The sequence below is a fragment of the Nelumbo lutea genome, chromosome 8, assembly GCF_056320005.1.
Source record: "Nelumbo lutea isolate HS-2025 chromosome 8, American lotus-T2T, whole genome shotgun sequence".
NCBI classification, from domain to species: domain Eukaryota; kingdom Viridiplantae; phylum Streptophyta; class Magnoliopsida; order Proteales; family Nelumbonaceae; genus Nelumbo; species Nelumbo lutea.
The window spans coordinates 16,149,496-16,173,404 of NC_142691.1; the positions used below are offsets into that span (position 1 = coordinate 16,149,496).

Sequence of the window (23,909 nt, forward strand, 5' to 3'; positions counted from 1 at the left end):
CAAGAAGTATGTCTCCCATACATCACCTCCAATATGCAACTGGCAGATATCCTCACTAAAGTTGTATCACGGAAGAAGCTAGAGGCAGATCTATCCAAGTTGGGAATGATAAACATTTATTCCCAACTTGAGGGGGGTGTAGAGAACACTGAAGTGGGCCCCACAGCTACGGTCCCACTGTGTTCGTAGGGTAGAAGATATTCTAGTCTGCCTAGGGTTAGCTATTGGTCATTTAGTTGTTTCAGTTGTTATTTATTTCAGTCTTTGTTTTACTCTATTTGTTATGTAAAGACTAAGGGCAGATCTGTCCTTTCCATGTAATGAGCATAACCTATAAATATTAATTAAAGTGGCGGCAGTAGAACATGAAGCTTTTGCTCCTCCTTTCAACCCTTGTGTTCTACTGCTTCTTCTCCCTTTTTCTCTTCTCTCCTCTTTCTTTCTGCTTATCTTCGATCCTGAGATTCATTAGGGTTCAAGACTGATAACAGTCCTGAACTTCTAGTGTTACCAATCTGTGTATTTAACGAAAGAATAAAAAAATGTGTCTGGAACAGCATGGAAGAAGAAGAGAACAGGAAAAAAGAAGAGAGAGTTTTGGAAGAAAGAACCGTGACTGTCTCCCAGCCCACTAATTGAGTTTTATTAGTTCTAAGCATAATTAAAAGGATAATTACAAGGTTGCCCCTAGTAACTAGTAAGGTGGCTGCAAGAGTCAACAATGAAAGGGGGCCTTAGGTCCATGACAACTAAAGCCCAAGAATAAATAATAAAAGAAGGAACAGCTAGCGCTGCCTGGCTCAACATTGCCTATAAAAAAAAAAGAAAAAAGGCAGGGAGGGAAATGCCAAAAGGCACAAGAGAAATATCCAGAGGTAGTAGAAGCAAGAAATGGGGAATGGGTGGAGTTACTTTGTGCTGCTTTGTTTTTTTTAGCTGGGATTTTCAATAGTATGTTGCTTGTTGTGGCACTCTTGGTATGGTAGAAGCAAGTCCTGACATTTTTTCCTATTTGTCAGGCATATCTAAGCAAATTATATTTTCATGCAAGCTTGCAATTATGAATTGTATATTAATATCTGTTCATATAATGAATAATGAATGATAAAAGAGAAACTCTATGTTCGTATGGTGTGGTTGTATAGATCGTGCGCCTGTATTGTTATTGTTGTTACGCCAATTTATTTTCTGTGCATTTTAATTGGGTATTTTGCTAAGTGTAATCTGTATGATTTTCCCTATTTTGGTAAATAATATTACATTTATGATATACTTTTATTCTTTCTGTAAAAGTAACAAATGGTTGTGAAGACATAAGAGTTGACTCATAATCTCAACATATTGCAGTTATGACATAAGGCTGGAGTTTTCTGAGGCCATCTTTGGAGCAGAAAAGGAATTTGAACTTTCTCATTTGGAAACATGTGAACTTTGCAATGGTACTGGAGCAAAGGTTGGGTCGAAGATGAGAATATGTTCAACTTGCGGTGGCAGGGGTCAAGTTATGCGAACTGAACAAACACCTTTTGGTTTATTTTCCCAGGTATGCAAATAATTTTCTGGTTGCTGTCTTAATTTGATGAGTGATTACTTTCTTAGTAAGCTGGTTCTTGCTCTCTTTCTTGGATTTTGCATTCCTAGTCAGAACAAGAGAAATGGTGATGTGGGATTGGCAACTCCTAACGCCCAATTATCCATCATACTTGCATCCCATCCCATCAGCTGTTTAACTTGAGTCATCTGATATTTATGCCTATCATCTTCTTAGATCCCAAGCCTGTCATTCCCATTAATCATTTAGGAAAACAAAAGCTGTTACTACTGTGTATATAAGATAAGAAAAGATTGCCTTAAAAAAAGATAAGAAAGAATTAAGAGGCTTGAATAGGTATTTCTATATATTCACTTATTTTGCCTTTTGTCTTTTTTGTTATCATATGTTTTGATTAGATTGGGATTCCCTCTTTGTTGTTATTCTGGATAAAGTTGTATTTGCCATGCCATTCGTAGGTCTTTCATGTTTTTTTTTTTTTTTTTTTTTGATAAGTAACTATCAACAAAATTTATAATAATTCTGGAAAATCTGTCCCACAGAGTGATTAGCCTCAGCTAACACCAACTCAGGAAATAGGGAGCATTAATACAGGATAATTACATTATTTGGCCCCAAAGCATGCTGTCTGTCAGTGCCCTTTGTTTTGCCAAACCATCTGTTAGTCCATAAGCAGATCTTGGTATCCATTTCGCTAGAGCTCTGATACCCACTATCATCTTCTTGATTTCCTGAATAGTATATCTGCATTTTCATGCAAATGTGTAGGTTCAATTTAACCACTCAGTTACTATTGAATCTCCTTCCATCACAAGGTCACTGATGTTCAGGTCTTTTTCCCTTGTGCCATGGAGGATTGCCAACGATTCTGCCTTAATTGAATTTTCATTTTCATTCATAAGTCTTTGTTGTTGTTATTGGTCAAAAGCCATAGTTGCACACTTTCAACTTAACTATAATGGATTGTGATTCCTGCCCAGTAATACCTATTTTATTTTGACTAATTCTTACTAAGAATGAATGTTGTGGATGGTACCTCTTCCCATGCATATAAATCAGATATTTTATTTTTATAATGCACTTAATGCTACCAATCTGGTTGATCTGTAGGTCTCTGTCTGCCCAAATTGTGGAGGTAGTGGTGAGGTTATTTCTGAATATTGCCGGAAATGTGCTGGTGAAGGACGCATTCGCATTAAGAAAGATATCAAAGTTAAAGTTCCTCCTGGTGTTAGCAAAGGAAGTATTCTCCGGGTCAATGGGGAGGGTGATGCAGGGCCTAATGGGTACGTGAATAAGTTTTATTCTTTCTGTGTCTAAAAGCTTTGAACTAGTCCACAAGTTTATGGAATGGAAAACCAGTTCATGAAATAAAGAACCATAAGAAAAGCTTTGTGGTTGTAGTTCCACACTTCCATCCTAGTTATTTATTTTGGTTAAGTCCTCCATGTGTCTTTCTTTAATTTATGCCTAAATCATAATTATCCATTTTAAAAGGTGAAACAAAATGGTGGAATTTTAGAATCTAAAGGACAAGTGAGGGGATGGCATTATAAATGAGAACATTTAATTTGGTGTTTACAATGAGTGTAGAATTTAAGACAAATGCATGAGGAGAATAAATTATTTACTTATAAGTAACAAAGTTTTTATTATACCATACTACCATTAACTTGAAGGGGGCAAAATCTAATGGGCAAAAAGTTAGGTTAATTTCTACCTATTTAAGGCCATTATCTTGGGAGGGGTAAACTAGTTATTATTATTATTGTTGTGGCGGTGGTGGTGGTGAGGGGGGGTTAGTGCATGGAACTATTGGTGATAATCCAACCAACTAGAATGTTATCAAAATAACATAGTTTGAGCATTACACATTCTTCCCAGTTGACTATCAAAATAACTGATGAGAAAGCTCCAATTTTTAAAATGCATCAACAACTCCTAATAATCTATAGAACTTTCAATATGTTGTCTGGGTGCAAAAAATGGACCCAATTGTATATTCTTTTCTAACCGAGGTGGGCATCTTTCACTTAACGCTTTCAAGTTTCAAATAAATTGCAGATGTAAGTAAATATACTTGTGAAGATATTTTATAAACTTTTTTGATAAGTTTTATTTCTTTCTTAGAAACTGATGATAGTCTGGATTTTCTGCTGTAGATTAATCCACTGTCACTTGAGTAAATCTCAGCATCATATATGTACAGCTTGTACATGCGTACATATTTTTTTACGTATACTTAGCATCCTCTCTTATTCCTGATAAACATCTAACATCCTTCATCCATAGAGGATGCTAACATAGTTCTGTCCTGTTGACAGAAAGAATGCCCTTTATATGCATGTGGTGAGGGTTTGCTAATAGAGGTGATCAAAAGGACCCATGTTTTCCACTCTCCACCCTGAATCCATAAGAGACATTTTAGTTCAGAAGTCCTAGCCACATGTCTACGTGAACACTGTTATGTGTAAAACTTTTAAATTAAAAGAATTACAATATTTTAACTGCTAAAATTACTGGGGAAAATGCCAACTAGGTGGGGTGTGGAAGTGAGTGACATGGACAGTGGGATATACATGGCCAATCCAGAGAGCCCCCCATATTTGATTGGTCACATCATCCCTCCAAGTGGTAGAAATAGGGTAGGTTGCATTGTAACTCTTCCTACTTGACGCCATTAGGAAGCCTTTTGTCATATATGTTCTTTTGCAGGTTAGTTTTCTTATTTTGTTATTTCTCTTAATTTGCATTTTCTCTTATTAAATGTATTAAATTTAGATATCTATGAATGGTTGCTGGATCCACCCTCTTCTCCTTTCTGTACAGAAAGGTTTGGCTTTCTTCATGCTTTGCACAAGACTATATTACCAGAAATTGTACTATTTTTTTTTTTTGATAAATGAGAGAAATTTTATTAATTCAGATAAGAGAATACAATCAGCCTAGGAAGAGGCACAAGATGTTACCTCCCCCGAGGACTGAATCATATACACTAAACAAGCCCAAGCCTGAAACACAAATTACAAAGTAGCCCAAAACAAGCCCAAACCAGATATTGTACTATTTCTTCCTTCAGAAAACTAGGGCTCCGTTTGGTTTGTGGGATGGGGATGAGAAAAAGGGAATATTCCAAACATATTCCCTTTTCTCTCATTTGTTTTGAGGGAAATAGAGGGGTGGGATGAGAAAAATGTGGGATGTCAGATACCAAAATCTTGGATTTGGGGTCGCACCAAAACTGTGCGACACCGGTGGAAAATTTTGAGGAATAGTTACAGAAGCAGAGCAGAGCAGCGGTGGCGGCTTTCGAATTCGAACCCAGATCTGCTACATCCGTTCGAACTCAGAAACAGAGCAGCGGCAGCGGCTTTCGAACCCAGATCTGCTACATCCATTCGAACTCAGAAGCAGAGCAGCGGCGGTGGCTCTCCTGAACCCAGATCTGCTACCTCCCCTTTTCGAACCCAGATCTTTCTTCTTCTGCCTCCCCTTTCGAACCCAGAAGCAGAGCGGCGGCGGCGGCTTCTCCTTCTTCTTCTTCTGCTACCTCCCCTTTCTAACCCAGATCTGCTACCTTCCCTTTCGAACCCAGAAGCAGAGCAGCGGCGGTGGCTTCTTCTTCTTCTGCTACCTACCCTTTCGAACCCAGATCTGCTACCTTCCCCGTTCGAACCCAGATCTGCTACCTCCCCTTCCTCCCTCTCTCTTCTCTTCTTCGTCACAGTGCTTTTCCCATTTATTTTCTCATATCTAAAACAAACAATGGAAGTGTAAATTTTTGCACTTTCCCATCCCATCCCATCCCATCCCATCTTTTCCCATCCCACAAGCCAAATGGAGCCTAGATTTCCCTTGCTTTTCTTTCCTCAAACATATTTTCATTTTCCAAAAGTTCAGCTATTCCAGAATATGTACATGTAATTTAGTTATCATCAAAGATATGTTTTAATAGTCATGGGTCATATCCTTCAGTAATTGGTTTGTCCTTCTGAGCAGGGGGCGTCCAGGTGACCTTTATGTTTACCTTGATGTTGAGGAGATTCCAGAGATCCAAAGAGATGGCATAAGCCTTTATTCAACAGTTTCTATCAGCTACATAGATGCCATCTTGGGAGTTGTTGTTAAGGTGAAATTAATTGTTTTATGGGTATTTTAAAATGAAATATTAGATGCTTATGCATAAATAAAGCTTGCTGAATTAAAGGACTACAATTATGCCCATCAACAAGCTTTTTTACATTCTTAAGTAACTTAAAAATCTTAAAGATACCATTAGAACCCAATTCAAGAGTGTGAAGGCAGAGGGGGAGAGAACATATTACAAATATTTCAGAACAATATCTCATTTATGTTTGTTTCTCCATCTTTATGTTGCTCAGGTGAAGACGGTTGATGGGGCTACTGAACTACAAATTCCCTCTGGTACTCAACCTGGGGATGTGGTTGTCTTGGCCAAGAAAGGAGCCCCAAAGTTAAATAAGCCATCAATACGTGGTGACCATTTATTCACCGTTAAAGTCACTATACCAAAACGAATCAGGTACGATCTTATATATAATTCTATGTAGTTATTATTAATCATTGTACATGCATGAGTTATTCGGTTGTGACACTAAACTTTTCATTTTTTTTTTGATCAGGAACTTTTCACAATTTTGTTAGTTACTTTTAATAAGAAAAATAATTACAGGGATGCACAATTGCATTTGAATTCTATGTTGTGCACATTTGAACAGGTCAATATTATTATATGAACTTTGATGCACAATTGCATTTGAATTCTATGTTGTGCATCAACTGATTTGTAATGGTATCTATCTTTTCCTCAAAGCCAATGTTATGCACATTTGGGACAATGGTGGACTGAATATTGACCTGTTCAAATTCTATCTAGTATGACCTGACTGCAGACTGGACTTGTAGAAAAATGATGTTTTAGCTCTAAATAGACAAACAAAATCAAGTATGAAAGTTGACTAATCATTAAACTAGGCTTTGCACACAGTTACTTTGATTGGGCCATTTAGGTCAGTTTGCCAGTCAACCCTGTATGATCATCTGGCCTGGTTCATTTCTCAAAAATATTGGTTAGAACTTAAAACAGTGTGACTGCTCTCTACTGATTCATTTTTAGGAGTCTGCACTGTACCAAGGTCCGAGAGTCCAGGAGTTTTTCTGGTGTGAATCATCCAAAATAGGAAAACTAATCCTGGATCTGAGTTGATACAAATTTAGAGAAAACATGACAAAAATAGGAAGTAGAAAGGAAATTTTCAATGGAAGACTTGTGAATTCCAAACTATTTTTTAGATTCAATCATTGCGGTATTAGAATTTTCTTTTGTACAAAATGCTTCTAGAAAATATTATTCTGGGCCATTACTTGGTGCAATGGTGAAATCTTGAGCTGGCAAGTGTGAGAACAGAGTTTTTGCCTGGATATGGACATAAGAGATGGTATCCAAAGAGGAACCTAACTTGATGAGCTGAAGAAAACGTGGACTACGACACTTGTGCAAACAAGTATGGAGTGTTGTAAATGATAAGATGCCTTGTTTATTCTGACATCCATATATGTACATAAATGTGCATTACTAAAGAAAAATGTTCATCTTTCCTATTTAGGACTAGGATCTTTCTGTAGGTAACTGTGGCACTCGTACTGTAATGTGGATGTTCTTTTATGTAAGAAAAACTGTTGAAAGATGATTTCATGCTGAGATTGTATGCAGTTCTTGAAGGTGCCAGCTAGCTTGCTGGTAACGTCTCTGGCTTGTTGTAGTGGAGACTTGAGATTGAATTCCACCTTTTCTTATGGGGGAGGGGGTATTGGAGTTTGGAGGAAAGCTACCAAAAAAAGATTATATGTAGTTCTTATGCGCAATGCATGAATGACAAATTAACTTTGTCTATTTAAAAATTAGAGCAGTTAATGCATCTCTGTAGTAGTACACATTTTGAGCAAAAGCCTCTAGCTATTTTCCCTGTAGCAAATCAACCAGTTAAGCTGTATTAACTCAAGTTCTATTCATGTTCTGTATCTGGTGTTCCTTAGGCTCAGTTTGGGAAGAGTATAAATACAAATAGGTACAGTACAAAGCCTTGTATTTTGTATTTCTAAATCTCATAGATCCATTCAACCTAAAAGCTTAAGCTGTTAGGTGAGGTCCTTGAATTGGTTGATATTCTCTAACACGCCCCCTCACAAGAAGGCCCATTGGGCTTGAAGTGTGAACAAGCACAGGCCCACCCATACGTTGTGCTGAAACTTAATTATTTATATAATGGGGGCAATGAGGATTGAACACTAGACCACTTGGTCAAAGTGGCTCTGATACCATCTCAAAGAACCATATGGTATCAGAGCCATTTTGACCAAGTGGTCTAGTGTTCAATCCTCATTACCCTGATTATAATTAAATAAGTTTCAGCACAAGGTATGGGTGGGCCTGTGCATTGTTCACGTTTCAAGCCCAATGGGCTTTTGTGTGAGGGGGCGTGTTAGAGAATGTCAACCTGTTCAAGGACCTCACCTAACAGCTTAAGCTTTTAGGTTGAATGGTTCTTTGAGACTAAACCCATACTTTCACTGACATATTTGTATTTTCACTTCTTCCAAAAGTACAAATACAAATGTGTACAGTGCAAATACAGGGTTTCTCATTGTACATATTTGTATTTGTACTCTTCCCAAACTGAGCCTTAAAGTTCTAGGTATGTGCATAAGCTGTTAAAAGCTGAATTTCTTAGAAGTAATTCTGCAGAATGTATCTCTTGTTTGAACACCTCTTTTCAGAGGCTTTACATATATCCTAGCCAACATTATCTGAATTGCGCAAGAGGGAAAAAATAGATAACATAAAGCCCTCACTTCAACATAACATGTACAATTACCTCATAATAAGAGAAATTGGGCTGTACTTACTATACAATAATAAGAGATCTGACGACAGATGCTTAATTGTTATTTCTTAAATGACAAACTTTTATCCCTGACATAATGACATAGTCAACTTAATTTTTAATTCCTCTTTCTAATGAGCTGTTCAGCACATAATTCTTGGCTTCACATTCACTTAATGTACTCATTGGCAGTCACAACAGCTGTATCATGTTATTGGAGGTAGTTTCGTATTTATATTTATTGCCTAAGTGTTCTCTTTTTTATATTATATTATGTGCATATAGAAGTACCATCTTTCTCCATTCAAATTTGTTTTTATCTGTTTGTATATTAGGTGTTTTTCCTCTAGTTCGAGTAATGAAAACTGTCCATAAGGAGGAGCTTCAATTCATTTGTTGAATATGAAAAACTTTTTTCTAAAAATCAAGGATTGATAATAGAGTAAATACTTTTTGTATTTTGTATATTCGCAATTATACAGCCCCTAGTTATACAAGGGCTTTTTTTTCTTTTGATTAATACAATAGTTTACCTTTTCCGAAAAAAGAAAGAAAGAAAAGAAAGAAAGCAATTCAAGATTAAGTGTAATGTCAAAGTTATTTACTTCCAATAATTAATGAAAGCTGTTTAGGTTTAAGCACATCATTATTCGAAGTTTTATTTTGTGACTCTCTTCTGACCAGCTCCTACTGGCAAAATCCCACTTATTTGACCGTAGTCTTAGATCTAACTTCACAGCCCTTGCTTATCTTTGCAGTGCAAAGGAACGTGAGTTGCTTGAAGAACTTGCTTTTCTAAGTGACAAATCAAAAAGTCGCCCACGAACACGTCCTAAACCCAAGCCACCAGGTAAATACTTTTGAAGGACCTGAGATTGATTGACATCTGATGTATTGTTTTGAAGTGCCAAAATTCAATGTCATGTATCTAATATAGATATTACCACCTTCTGTGGTGGTGAACAAATGCTATAAAATTGTATGCACATCTAGGATTCACATTGTGTTAAGGCTTAATTAAATTAATTGTTACTATATTTGTGGTTGGCTTAATGCTTGATTTATTCGGTATAAGAAAAGCTCCACTGAACTTGATGCGCTTGTTATCAACTTACCTTATCAATGATTAAAATTGTTGCTTTCTGCAGCTAAAAGTGCAGAAACTCAGATGAGTACAGAATCTACAGACACAGAAAAAACTGAGGAATCTGCAGATCAGAATGACTTGTGGCAGAAGATAAAAGATTTTGCAGGGTAATTTTTCATTGTTATTGCTTCATCAATTAAGATCAAATTTATTTGCTATCAGTTTGATGTGGGTTTAGTTTTCTAAACTGATACTAATATTCTTTATCCATGATTAGCTATGCCCATACTTGCCATGAACACCACATCATTTTCTTAGTGTTGATGCTACAGTTATCAACCACATAATATATATTGGATTATTTGCAAAAGTTTCTATTTTTCCTGGAAAGGACTTTTTTTTTCCAAAAAAATACTACATTCTATTCTGGAATAACCTCAATGAATCATGAAACTTGCAGGTCTGTTGCAAATGGGGCTCTAAAATGGTTGAAAGACAACCTTTGATTCGTGAGGAGGGTCTATATGAAGTACGGATTCTTTGCATTACATAACCACATTTATGCACCACACAGGCCATTAATGATTTTTTTCTTCATGGGTGGCCTCAAGTACTGTGCAGCCATTTATTCCCAGCTTGAGCTTGACTGCAGCCTTTTGAAGTTATGCTGAAGAATCAAGCAGCGTCCAAGCAAGATTTCCCCTTTGTTTCTTTGTATAGTATAGTATTAATCTGGATCTTTCACCTGCTTTTTACCAGGTTACAATGTCTTGATAGCAAAACTAGTCTTTCTTTGTAATACAAACGTGTGAAGTCCATGTTCAACCCAAGTATTATTTTGTATAATCGAGGAATGATCCCTCTCTCTCTCTCTCTCTCTCTCTCTCTTTCTCTCTCTATCTATCTCAATATGGATTATATCTCTCGGGGCTGTCACCGCATACTATTCGAAAGTTGAGTGCATGAATTATTGGGAATCTCAAGTCTATCAATTTCAACCAGTCTCTGTTGCCCTTGGTTCAGAACTGCAGATTGCACGTTTTATATTTCATGGGAGTTTATGCACCGTCGGTAGGTCTTTGGCTATGCCTATGCGTTCCAAGATGAGATAGGGGCATAGAGCCCCAAATTCTCTAAAAACAGTGAGACCCCTGAAGGCAAGAGTATAATGTGATTAAGGCTGGCTAGATCTGAGCTCTGAAGATGTTTTAACTTTTAATATATTTGAAAGAGATGAAGGCCAATGATCAAGTGATGCACATAGGAAGAAGTTCAGTTGCTAGGTCCAAAGTATCGATGACACAGGAGGGACAGTTTTATATTTTCAAAAATAGGTCAGGGTTGGTCTTAGACCTGCTTACCCCGTGAAATGGGTCAAAAGGCCAAAGCCCTTGTATTTTCTGACATCCATCGGTACTGTATGATCCACCTCATACAAAGAGTATTGTGTTGAAATTTTGAAACTTGGCCAGTCAGTCCCTTTGTTGGCCTAGTTTGTTTGCAGTGCAAATTCATTTGCATTGGTACAAAGATGTGGGAGCGCAAATGAATTGAATACAAATTCTAGTTTATTTTTGTTTGGACTTTTACCTTTGTAGTACAGATGAGGTAAAAAGACCTGAAACAGAGTAAAATGAAACCCAAAGCAAAATTACACTAGAATTTGCATTTTACTCATATTTTTTGGGCATTTGCTCTTTCATGCATTTTTACTAGTGCAGGTGAAACTGCACACATATGTCGCCTGTGATGGATACTTCTTTTGGTGTTTTAGTTAAGGTTGTGTTTGGTTTGAAAGAGAAGGTAGGGAAACCTGTACAAGTTTGTTCCTTACCTTAACCTTCCTTTCCCTATCTTTTCTTTCAACCCAAACACAGCTTAAGAGAAAGCTTGGAAGCATCTTTCTTGTGTACGTCTCTTCCCCAGTCAGCCACTACCACCACCACAAAGAAGAGAGGAAGGGAAAAGAAATATCACAAGAAAGAAATCTAAGATTTTTTCTTGAAAAAAATGAATGAATTGGTTGCAACCTGGTGGAAGTGTTTTTTTTTTCCTTTCATTTTGGCTGTATTTGTTTGGTAAATGCAGTAAAACAAACAAATTTCTTTAAGTATGACTTCAAGAACATGATTTTCAAAACCGGACTGGACTGTATGGTTGGAACAGAATACCTGGGGACTGTTCATATTTATATTATATATAAAATATTTTACAAGTTTTAATATAATTAAATATGGTGTATTGATAGAAAAATCCTTAATTTTTAAAGCAAATGATTAGGGTTCAAGTCTCTTAATTTACATTTTTTTTTTTAAATACATGAATAATAAAGTAATATATACAATAAAAACTTATTAATTTAAACAAATTTAGAGGTGGGATAACCATGTTGCAGAGGCATGAGCTTTTGAGTTGGCTAGATGCGGAAGACAGAGAAATGTTTGGTGGCATAGCTAATAAACGAATTGTTGTTACATAATCCATATCACAAATTACGGTTTTTTCATAAGAACATATCTTGATATGCCCTAGTTACTAGTTAGTTCCCCACAAGTTTTTTACTATCCAATAGTCGGTGCTATCAAGCGAGGTTCCATAACCCACGACCATAACTAAATGGTTGACCGTTGTTGGATATGTTGGGCAGATTATTCCTCCATAGATACCTTGATTGATTGACATTTATATGTTAATCATTGCAATTGATTAATTTTGTGATTTTTTGACAAAATTTTTCCTTTATAAATATGAGTCTTTATGCAAAGGAAATGAAAAAGACATGCAAGAAGAAAAAAGATTAAGTTATTGCAGTATTACTTATTTATAGATTATTAAGCATTAAAGTCTTCAAAATATATAGAATACAATAATAGATTTACTCTTACGTAATTTTGAAAATATTCTAGATCTAAAATTAATACATTGCCAAGTTGTTGATAAACTACACAAAGAATGGATTCCTCATGCACTAATTGTTGTTCCATCGCTTTTGTTGCTAAGAAAGCCCAACGATTCTCTACCAAAAAAATAAAACATCCAAGATTAGTTATTCAAAGTAAAAGTGCAATTTAGAAGTAATGGTAGAATGAAATGCAACTACATTTTAACAACTCCACCACCCTTCATGAGTAAAATTTAATATGTAATAAGAAAATGAATATACTAACCATAATTAGTTTTACGGTCAAAGGTTCAACCGGGGTCGAACTATATGATGTGTCACATATCATATTTATATTATATATAAAATATTTTACAATTTTTAATATACTTAAATATGGTGTGTGTGGATGGAAATTTCCTTAAATTTTAAAGCAAATGATTAGAGTTCAAGTTCCTTGATTTACATTTTCTTTAAAGTACGTGTGTAATAAAGTAATATGTAAAATAATGACTCATTAATATACTTAAATATTGTGGATTGTCACTTTTAAATTCATCTTATTCCCCTTTATAAAGACTTATATTGAAGGTATTATTTACTCTTAATCTTTCCCACTAAATCCTATACTTAAAATATATTTTTATTTGTTTATTTTTGCATATCACCAATTCTCAATGAAAACAATCACTAATTAAATCTATAATCCATAAATTTAATAATATATACAAAAAACTCATACTTTTAAATGACTTAGAGATGAAATCATTTTTTTTCAAAGTGGTAAGTAGTAGTTCAATCCATAAGGTCATCTAGTTGTTAACCATGACAATAAGAATATTTGAAACTTAATATTTAGTAATATTCAAAGAACTGAATCAGGTATAGAACCAGAGAGAGGAGAGGTTTACGGGTCAAATGTTCGAGTAGCGTTGAACCGTGATGATGTGGCATATACCAGGATAAGTGGGTTAACTGGATAATGCAGTGTATAACTATTGTATACGCTGATTCTCAATAGGGCAAAGAATCTCTCTCCGTACGTTTTTGTTTTTTGTGGTAAAGTTTTATCAAGAGTGATAAGTGTTGCTTCTGGCCCCCAAGAAGATGATCTTGGTATCCTAACCTCAAGAAATGGGCCAAATATCCACATTCTCCAATTTGCCGATGCTTCTTTAATTTTTGCCAAAACTACCATCCTAAAATGCCACAAAATTAGGGATATAATTACAAATATTCCAATGCATTGGGTCAAAAGCCAAATTTTGAGAAGTCTTCTCTTCTTTTCTAAAAATATACCTGGATGACTCCAAAACATTTTGGCTAGGATTCTAAAAATCCCATTAAGTAACAAGGAAGAGAAGTATCTCAAGGCCCTAATCATTAGCTCTAGGGTTATGGAGAAGACTTTTCATTAGTGCATTAAAAGAATAAAAAGCAAACTTGTTGGGTGGAAGGAGATAACTATAATTAAAGTTGCCACCTCAACTATCCCACAATACTTGATGAGCTCATTCTCTTTCCTAAGGATAATCTAAAGCAAATTGGTAAGCTTTAGAGGAACTTCTTTTAGGGTCATGGAAATAACAAAGGAAAGAAGGCTTGGGACAAATGGAACACCATATGAAACACAAGGAAAATGGGTGGACTATTAAAAATGTTGAACTTGTGAACCAGGCTAGTTATAGCAAAGCTTGGATGGCGAATCCTTGAAAGATGATCAGAACCTCTAGGTGAAAGTTGTTAGAGCTAAATACCCAAGTAAAGAAAATTTTAGAGAGGTTCAGCCCACAAAGAACTCATGGGTTTGGAAGGGAATTCTAAAATGCAAGAATATTGTTCTAAAAGATTTAAGATGGATAACTGGGAAGGATGGCAAAGCTATTTTTTGGTCAGAAAATTGGGTCTTTGACCAACCACTCATTGACAAAATCATGGTTTTCAAAATCGGATTGGATCGGAAAACTGGAAACCGGTCACCTGACCGGTTCCGTTTTCCACCAAAACCATTGATTTTGGTCAACAAACCACTAAACTGGTTGGTTAATCTTTTGAACGGTTTTGACTATTTTTTATTTTATTTTATCAAAACAGACCAACTGTTTGAATCAAACGATCGGGCTGTTCGAACCAATAACCGGACCCCTGACCGGTTCGATCACCGGTTTAATTTTAAAAACCATGGACAAAACCCCAGAATATCTAAGAACAAGCATTTGGAAACAAAACTCCAAGATGTCATCAACGGGGACTCAAAAACATGGGATTTAAACAAGCTGGAATTGATGGTCGTATTAATCAATAACATTGTGGCTACATCTATTGCAGTTAATAATATTGAAGATAATTTTCGATAGGGTCCTAATGCTCATGGTACTTTTATTGTTAAATCCTCCTACTGATTACTAACACAAGAAATGAACGTAGGCGTGAACCATGAGGCCAAAATAAAAGTCATCTGGAGGATTCAATGTCCGCCAAAAATAAAGATTTTCCTATGGTTCCTCTTAAATCACAAAGGGTTTGAGGTAAACGCAAATTGCAAGGCATGTGGTGGAGTAGAAGATTTAGATCACATATTTGTTATTTGCCCTATTGCGAATTAAAATTGGGCCACTATCCTACATATATATATACATACATATTATTTTATATTAAATATACATGTTTTAAATAAATATTTATGCATTGAAATGTGTTAATACTTGAGTTAATTCAAATATAAGGATTGTCCTCCTAAGCAAAGTCTTATATAGATGAAGCGAAAGCCTTCAATCTTAATCCCTAAGAGTGTTTTCCTAAGTCCCACATTGCTCAAGAATAGAAATAAAGGTCTTGCCTTTTGCCTTCATCTATAAAAGGTAATCCGAGCCGAAAAAAAAAGGTCTAACAATTAAATGAGGTTTATGCCTTGTTTTTTGTGCTATAGGCCTAAAGCCTAAAGTCTAGCCAAGCCCAATTTAATTTTGGCTGCAGTGTTTTTTTTTAATGTTATGTAATGTCAATCAAACAGAGGCTGCAGTGTTTTTTTTTTTTATTTTGGAACAACTTTTTTCAATAAATTTTGATTATTTTATTAATATTTTGAAATATATCTGAAATCTAGACAAAGTAAATTCCATCAAACATGAGAGAGAGAGAGAGTTCGAATCTGCACCCCACGGTCTCAGGTGCCCTAAAAATGTCCCACACAATGGAAGCCAGCTGCATGTCCTTTCCCCACATTTTCCTTCAAACCAAACACAACCTAAACGAAAACACTTTCCCACTCCCGCTCATGCTCTCAGTGTCGCGACCTGCCCCATGCGGAGTTGCAATTGATGTGGAGGTTCACCCCGCCGGATGAGAACCAACGCTGACGACCGTTCCGTAAGATATAGGAGGTACTCCCCCTCCCTCTGAGGGTTTGATGCATGTTTAGACGGTAGGGAGAGAGAGTTGACAACTGTTTTGGTAGACGCATGGGAGAAATTTGGCACCAATGACCCCTCATACTGTCTTGATGTCATCTTATTCTGAAGGATGTCACTCTCTAATGCTTGGGATTGAAATTCGAGGCGTAAGCAGTGGGTTCCTTTCACCACCCAAGCACCGATCATCAAAACCTCTCAAACAATTCAAACAAAACCCAAATTGAAGATCCAGTTGCCCATTTTGGGTTTCTCTGAGTAGATCCAACCCCAACACAGAGGGAGGGAGGAACCAGAGAGAACAGACATGTACCCTTTTGAATGATTGCTCTTTTGTCATTCTATTTCGATCCTATCTACCGGGATACATTCTTTGGATTGAAACCCATCTTAGGATTCGATTTTAGGAGATACAATTGCCAAATTTTCATTGTTAACACAATAATTCTTTTGTGATTTCTCGTTTCTATTTAGAACTGTTATTGCTCAATAATGGCATTTAGTTGGGAGCTATTCTTCCTCATACCAACACAATTGAAAATGATCTGTCGGTAATGTGGCTACGAGGTTCTGACTTTTTGTTTATTTCATCCCTTTTTATTTTTGGATTTTCCAAACTGCAATATCTTGCGGGTGATTCGGATTATTTTTCATATAATTATCTAAACATAAAAAGGAGAAAACGTTTTCTGGTACCTCCGGCGTGTTTGTCGGAAATGAGATGAGAGAGACGGAAGTCCCTCCGATGTCGTGGGCGCCAAATTTCTCCCCAAACTTGGATGGAAGAGGAAATGTACTGTGCAAGGGTTTGGGTTTCACAGAAATCGAGAAATTTGAGTGAGCATGAGCGGGAATGAAGAAACTTTTTCGTCTTGGGTGAAATCTGCATGCGGAGAATGCGTATGAGAGACACGCGGCGGACTTTCATTGTGTGGGACGTTTCTGGGGCGCCAAGGCACCACGAGTCACGAGTATCGATTGATAGAGTATGTGATAATTGATAATGACAACGGTTGGTGGGGTTTGACATCTTTCACGTTCTCTGTTAGGCCCAGGCCCAGTATACTTCCACACCAACTAATTTACCGAACTCATTTCTGTCTCATGTTTTATGTCTAAAAGTTGTATTTTTGCATTTCGGTATTTTTCGAATAACAATAAAAACAAAAGTTCAAGAAAAATAGAAAAGAAAGTGAAGTGGCACATCAGCCTTATATTTACCATGCAAGTGTCTTTCAAAGCAGTCTTTTAAAAACTGATCCAATTGTCTAAATAATATATAATCATATTTTATATATAATATATGTATATGTATGGGTTTATTTTATATCTAATTTATAATTTTATTTCAGTTTTTAATTTTAATGCTAAAATTAGGATTTGAAGTAAAAAAAGGGTTTTTTTTTGTGCAAAAGCTGAGGAGTCTTTGGAATACATTAGATTTCGAAAAATTACCAAAAAAAAAAAAAAAATACCATTCCAAGTTGAATGAATTAATGGTTAAACAGATTGGGTTGGTGGGTCTCTAATCAAGTCAATGGTTTTTAACTGTTTATGGGTCTTTTCTTTAAAGAAAAAAAAAAAAACAAAATTTAATAACTAACCTATTTACTCCTGAGTAGGTTATGGTGACACCAAGCTGCTGCAAACAAGATGTAGACAACGGGCTATGACACATTAGTATGGATGTCGTGCCAATGTGTTTACTTTTGATTGGGTTATGTAGCTAAGTCTCCGATTTGAGAGGAATATAAATATAAAAATGTTTGGTACAAATCCAAATACGTCTGATTCATAAAAATGTAAACTTCTTAGTTTTGAAGTGATAATTTTGTAGTCTTGCCAAACCATTTTTAATTGTGATATAAATGTACAAACACAAATCCTGAAACCGAAATCCATCTTTTTTACATTGACCAATTATTGAAGAAGCTTGCATCCATTTTTGGATGCAAATTTGCTCTCACTTTAAATGGAAACATGTCTTGAAATCTGTATTTACTATCATTTCAATACACAAATGCATTATTGTCAAATGGAGCTCAATAAATAAAATTAATGTATATATTTGGCATCGATGTTGCAGATAACTGCTGATGTTTGGGTTAGAAGTACTGTTTTCTGAGAAAATTATGTCTTTTTTTTTTTTTTTTTTGGAAACGTTACTATTAGATAAGACATTTCCTGGAGTAACAACATTTTCTGTTTGGTACCATTGCTTCATATTTGTTTTCAGTACTGGTACTCATTTTAGAAAATCCACATCACGTCCTCAATCATTGGCAGCAATGGACTCCAATATGAGAAAACGTCAAATTCAACGTTATTCCAAACCATGCATTCTTAATTTCTAAGATGTGACTTGGAGCATCGTTTTTTTATGAAAAAATGGTTCCAAACAAATAGATATTTCTTGGAGCATCGTGTTTTTTGACATAGTACTGATGTATCATCGTTTTCTGGAGCAACGGCATCAATGCCAAACAAACGCAATGTTGGCTAGTATACCATTAGATTATGTAGCATACAAGAAAATGGGGAGAGTGTATTTGGGTAGGCAAGTGCTTTTCTCTTTAATTGCAACAAAATTCAAATGACCCCATTACTTCTGCAACCTGATTTCCTTCTCTCTAGATGTGAAATGTGTGTTGATTGAGTTTCTACATCGGCCTCAGAGGAGTTGATTTGACGCATTCCTCTAAATGGTTTATCTCTTATTTCTATCACCAGAACGACGAATGAACTGGTTTCTCGCACATCATCTATATAAGTGAGCATTAGCCGATGTGTATGATTTTGTTTTTCAAAACAAAAACAACTGTTGTAAAAATCGGAATCATACTCATTACCAAAAGCTCCCTTATTTATTTTTCAATTTGCATGAGTTGCACTGAATGGAATAACCAAACACGGGAGAGATAGAGAGAGAGAGACATCTTTGTACCTTTTAAGAGGTGTTCACTTTGTATGATTTTTCAAAACAAAAACATGTTGCCAAACACCCCATGTGTAGAGGTCAAACTTCACATAAGAAGTTGAAAAGTCTATAACTTTAAAATGCCCAAACACGTCCACTTTCCCTCCACCATAATTGCTTGGAGATTTGTAGTTGTTAATATCTAATTATCTACAATCGAAGCTGACTGAGTCCCACATCAAAAAAGAAAAATAAAAAAGGCAAGAACAGACTAACCCAGAAAAAAGAGCATTAGGGAGAGAGAGAGAGAGAGAGCTTCTTGATAACAGCTTTACTTTACAGAACTGAAGAGCACAGGTAGAGAAGATGTTTAAGAAATCCCCACACAGCTTCCACCAGCCTTCATCATCATCTTCTTGAACTCCTCAAAATTAACCATTCCATCTCCATCCATATCAACTGACTTGATCATCTCTCTACAATCCTCACTCCTCAGCCCTTGCTTCAACCCCAGAGACGACAGAACCAAGCTCAGCTCCTCCACCGTGATCAACCCATCTCTGTTCCCATCAAACACATCGAATGCCTCCTTCAAATCCCTTTCCTCATCCACCTCTTCCTCTTCCCTACAATCCAACAACTCCCTATCTCTCCCTCCTCTCTGCTTCGACCTGCTTATTCCTACCGACTCGTACAACTTACTGAACTCCTCAAGATCTATCAGCCCATCTCTGTTTGAGTCCAGCTTCTCCACCATGTGAACCAAATCTGTGTCAGTGATAGAGAACCCTATATTCTTCAACGACTCTCTGAGCTCTTCCTCGGTTATAATGCCATCACTATTCTTATCAAAAGTGGCGAAAACGTTTCTCAGCTCGGCCTTGTCTGAAGATGTTGTTGTTGTTGGTGTTGTTGCAGGTGAAGTGATCAAAGAAGGCTTTGCAATCGGAATCAAAGCCTGAATCCATGCGAGAAGCTTCTTGGGAGGGAGATAGAATAATGAGTTGACAAGGCCACAAACAAAGAGAACTGCTAACAACACGAAGGCCATCACCATCTTCACTAAGCTTTAGTTTAACGAAGGAAGAACAAGGAGGAAAGGAAGCAGAAGGCTGGATTTCTGCTTAAGAGTAGAATATAATTTTGGGGTTGGTCGAAGCGTTGAGGATTTAAAACTGGAGGAGGAGAAGAAACGCGGTTTGGTTAGTTAGTTGATGGATCCCCATTCCCAAATAAACCGCGTGAAACTATAAAAACTGTTTTAATGTCGCCTCACAATAGCTCAGAACGATCAACCAATGATCTTAAGCTTATAAAACCTTCTCCGTTCTCACCCACCAAACACTGCTTGTGCAGCCCACAAGTTTCGATCATGAATTACAGTTTGGTGGGCCATACCAACTACTTACTTCCTTTAGATTTATAAGAGAGAGAGAGAGAGAGAGAGAGAGAGAGAGAGAGAGAGAGAGAGAGAGAGGATATGGTTAAGGCTTTGAGGGTTTCAAATCCACAGGAGTGTTGAGTGGATTTGAGAATGAGATTTTTATTTATTTTTGGGTGTTTTGTCAGTGAAATGCCGGGGAATCTGTTGTGGTATCTAATAGGAAGAAAAGAGAGCAAAGAATTTCATCCTTTGACCACCTAAAACCAGTATATGTTCTTGGGATGAAGTAATGAAGTATCAACTGTCAAATTAGTCATCTATCATGCATAAACAAACAAGAAATGGAATTTGATCCTCCCAACTCGATATAGATGCTTGTTCTTCTTCTTTTTTAAGGCTCACAGTTTGAAAACAATACAAATAAAAATATGTACAGAACAAATACATACAAAATACAAGGATTTGTTATTTGTACTCTTGTATTTATACTCCTTCCAAACTGAACCTAAAGGTTAAGCAGTGAATGCTAGCCATACGGATTAGTATTCATACATATGTTTAACTACGTCGATCTTGTGTACTGCATGGTGGATTTGGCTCATGACATGATGGAATAGATCAGAGTGTTCAAGCTTCAAAGCATCGTATTCAAAGACGGGTATAACTGGTCCGTATGAATGGCAGTGTGGGAGTTGAGTGGGTGTTTCTCATTCTCATTAGTCATTCCTTTTGCTTTTTCTTTACACCTATTTTTGCTTTTGCTTTATTGACCAAATCATTCTTATAGCCGCGTAGTATAAGGCATTCGATGCCTTTCTTTTTTCTTGGTTGCATAAAGGAAAAGTAGACCCCAAAAGTACTTCTAATCATATTCTTTCATTGATATGCAAGGAAGGTCACATATTTTAAGGGGCACTGATCATGTGCCAAAGCTCACACTGAGTAAACTCTATGATTCCTACTTGTTCTACTCTGAGCGAATAAGATTGATCACCAACTGAAATAGATGATCTAAGGGAAGGCCAAAATACTGAGAAATGAATACAACTAGGTTTTTTTTTTTTTTTGATAGTGGGCCACAAGTTTCTTCTACAACCAGCAAGAGGCCTTATCAGCAAGCTAGTTAACCTTGAAGCCCAATGTAATTTGAAATTCTTCACGAAAAATCTTTGATATTGGAAAGACATGGTACGCAAGAGATTTGATTGTGAATTTGCTGAATATCACCGATTGATAACTTTTTTTTTTATGATACTGATTAATTGTTTGTAAGTTTTTATGATATCATAGTTGAACCCATTCTTCAAACCCAGAAACCGGACTTATTAACCTTAATTTCTTTTGAAGGCTACACAATGGGGATAACCAATCCCCAACCCAGGTGCTGGGTTCAATCCCAAGTCTCTACTACGACCAGCAATTGGAAAATCAAGTGATTCTAAACAGAGTGAAATAATGGAACAGGATTGCATGTAGTCCTCCTTGTACAGTGTTTGTGGAGGTACTTGGCTGAAGCCTTTTTTTTTCATTTTTTTAGTTTTATAAAATTAATCTTTCTGGAAAGATGAAAAAAGTGCATGCGCATGGCCCATGCAGGTTTCGAACCTGCGACCTTCTCTAACCAACTGAGCTATTAAAAGGATTAGATAATTTATATATTTTAATTTGTGCTATCCGTGGTTGCAGTACCCTATCTTCATTTATACTACACTACAATAGTTTTGCATCAGTGCAAATTTATGCAATCAAACACAGATGTGTTTGATACGATATAAGGGTCAAATGGAAAAACCTTTGGAATTGGCCATCTCACTTCGTTTGTATACAGATATGATATCTGAAAAACATCTGACCAATCAACTAGAATCATAGACTTGGTAATGAATCAAGTGTTATTTATCAAAAATCATGGGTGGATTTTGATTGATCAAAACTCTTTCCACATCATAGATTTTCCCTTTTAGGGTATGTTTAATCATTTCCTACAAAAAATTTTATGATTTTGTTTTGTTTTAATCCCACTATTTGATTCACAAATCTTACAATTTGTGAGATTTAAATCAATTCCATTAAGAATATGCCCCGCCACTTTGTTATTTCTTTGTTTATTTTGAATTTTGTCAAGGGAGACATGTTCTAAAACCCTTGCTATCAAATGATATATTTAGGTTATTTAAGACCTTTTTGAGACCGAATTAAGTTTATCTTCTATTGTCATTAGGCTAAAGAATCATTGTATTGTGGATTATTTGACTTCTAAACAAAACTTGATTATATTCTTTCAGAATTTTAATAGATAAGTGGTTCCTTAATTACCAAACAAAAATGTGTAAGTGGTAAAATTATATTGTTTCTGAACATATATATTGGATAGGAGTAAAAATAAAATCACTTTTCTGAATACATTTAGTTTTTGGAAAAGTTTTACAATACTGAAAAGACATAGTGCATTAGTACCTGAAAAAACTAAAAACCAATCAGAAACCCACATGAATTTAGATGAATACCAGTTGATTGGTTATCAATTTTTTAGGTACCATAGACTGTGTTTGGAAACTATGCAAGTAAGTGTGAATGCAAATATGTAGTGTGTAAAATGGTTTATATAAATTGCAAAGTTAGGCTAGTTTTGCACTAACAAATTTACCTTCTTACTAAATAGACTTTTAGCTGTAATGGATGCAAACACGAATTCCAATAAAACATCTGCCTTTTTTTTTAATCAAAAGCCCACTTGAATGCAAATTTACTTCTTTTTTATTGATGCACTTTTATATCTTATTATCTATGTAAATATGCTTTGGAAAATGTATTTTCTGTCATTTGTCAATGCATAAACATAATGTTGCCAAACACAGGAAAATTTACCTGAACTGGGATCTACACTCCATTTGCATTGTTTCCAAACACAGCCAAAGTTACTCTTTGATTTTTCTTTTTTTTTTTATGTATCTAGTTTTAATTTTTACAGACTTGTAAAAACAGAAATAATTTTGTCATATGATATAGATCACAATTCAATTCAATTTTCTCTAAGATTTATGGTATGATTACGATCTTTTTCAGAACATTTTCAGTTCAACCCATCAAAAAGCTCAAATAACTGGGATCAGTATTGGGTAATGACCCAATATTGTACTGTAAGCAGTTCACTGGTCCACTATTTTCTCTAATTATACTACTTAGAGGTAGGGGAGTCAAATGTAAGATGTCGTTGGATAACGCTAACAGAGAATTAATTTGTTTGTAATAATAGCTTTGGAATATCTCCAAAAGCTACTAAGATTGCAACATGCTAATTTGGTAAGTGATCAAGGGTGCTCATTACTCTTGATGCATGTAAGACTCAAAGCAAAAGATCTACCCATCAATCCATCATGCTGGTTTCAGTCCACCTGAGATAACTTGTAAGATCAAAAAAGAATCAGACAAATTCCTTATTAACTCTGAAAATGCAAATTATCATCTTGGAAGGACAATCTGTGTTAGAGACCATCACCTGTGAACTGAAAAGCTGTTTCCAACTTTCCATGTACATGCAATAATCCAGATGCAGCATTAAATTCCAGCACCCAAACAACTCAAACACAGAAACAAGCTGGACAAATTATCACAAACTCCTGATTTATTATGTATCTGTATTGCTCTGGATGGACAAGAAAAAAATGGAAATTAAGATATTGGAAACTCATCAATCATTTGATCATGTTGATTACAAACCTTAAAGGCCTGGTAGGTCATATATGCCATAAATGGTGCCCTACCCCATGAAT

At 35.8% G+C, this 23,909-nt stretch overlaps 1 protein-coding gene, 2 long non-coding RNA genes and 1 pseudogene across 4 annotated transcripts in view; 2 read left to right on the forward strand and 2 right to left on the reverse strand.

The window, feature by feature from the left end:
* LOC148842994 (Molecular chaperone Hsp40/DnaJ family protein) overlaps positions 1–10,415 on the forward strand; it is a 33,261-nt gene extending 22,846 nt beyond the window's left edge. The window contains exons 5-11 of the mRNA XM_088958657.1: positions 1,348–1,543; positions 2,663–2,838; positions 5,552–5,681; positions 5,935–6,095; positions 9,216–9,307; positions 9,606–9,711; positions 10,005–10,415. Of these exons, the coding sequence (XP_088814783.1) occupies positions 1,348–1,543; positions 2,663–2,838; positions 5,552–5,681; positions 5,935–6,095; positions 9,216–9,307; positions 9,606–9,711; positions 10,005–10,050 (907 nt within the window). The 3' untranslated portion in view covers positions 10,051–10,415. The remainder of the gene's footprint in view (positions 1–1,347; positions 1,544–2,662; positions 2,839–5,551; positions 5,682–5,934; positions 6,096–9,215; positions 9,308–9,605; positions 9,712–10,004) is intronic.
* Positions 10,416–18,772: 8,357 nt separating this feature from the next.
* LOC148842995 (calmodulin-like protein 3 pseudogene) lies at positions 18,773–20,485 on the reverse strand (annotated as a pseudogene). The gene has a single exon (XR_016103056.1). The product of XR_016103056.1 is annotated as a calmodulin-like protein 3 pseudogene (transcript).
* Positions 20,486–21,067: 582 nt separating this feature from the next.
* LOC148842996 (uncharacterized) lies at positions 21,068–21,809 on the forward strand. The gene is made up of 2 exons (XR_016103113.1): positions 21,068–21,324; positions 21,484–21,809. It is a non-coding gene; the product is annotated as an uncharacterized LOC148842996 (long non-coding RNA).
* Positions 21,810–23,162: 1,353 nt separating this feature from the next.
* On the reverse strand, positions 23,163–23,782 carry LOC148842997 (uncharacterized). Its single transcript, XR_016103876.1, has 2 exons — positions 23,636–23,782; positions 23,163–23,531 (listed from the first exon to the last, which is right to left on the reverse strand). It is a non-coding gene; the product is annotated as an uncharacterized LOC148842997 (long non-coding RNA).
* Positions 23,783–23,909: the final 127 nt, after the last annotated feature.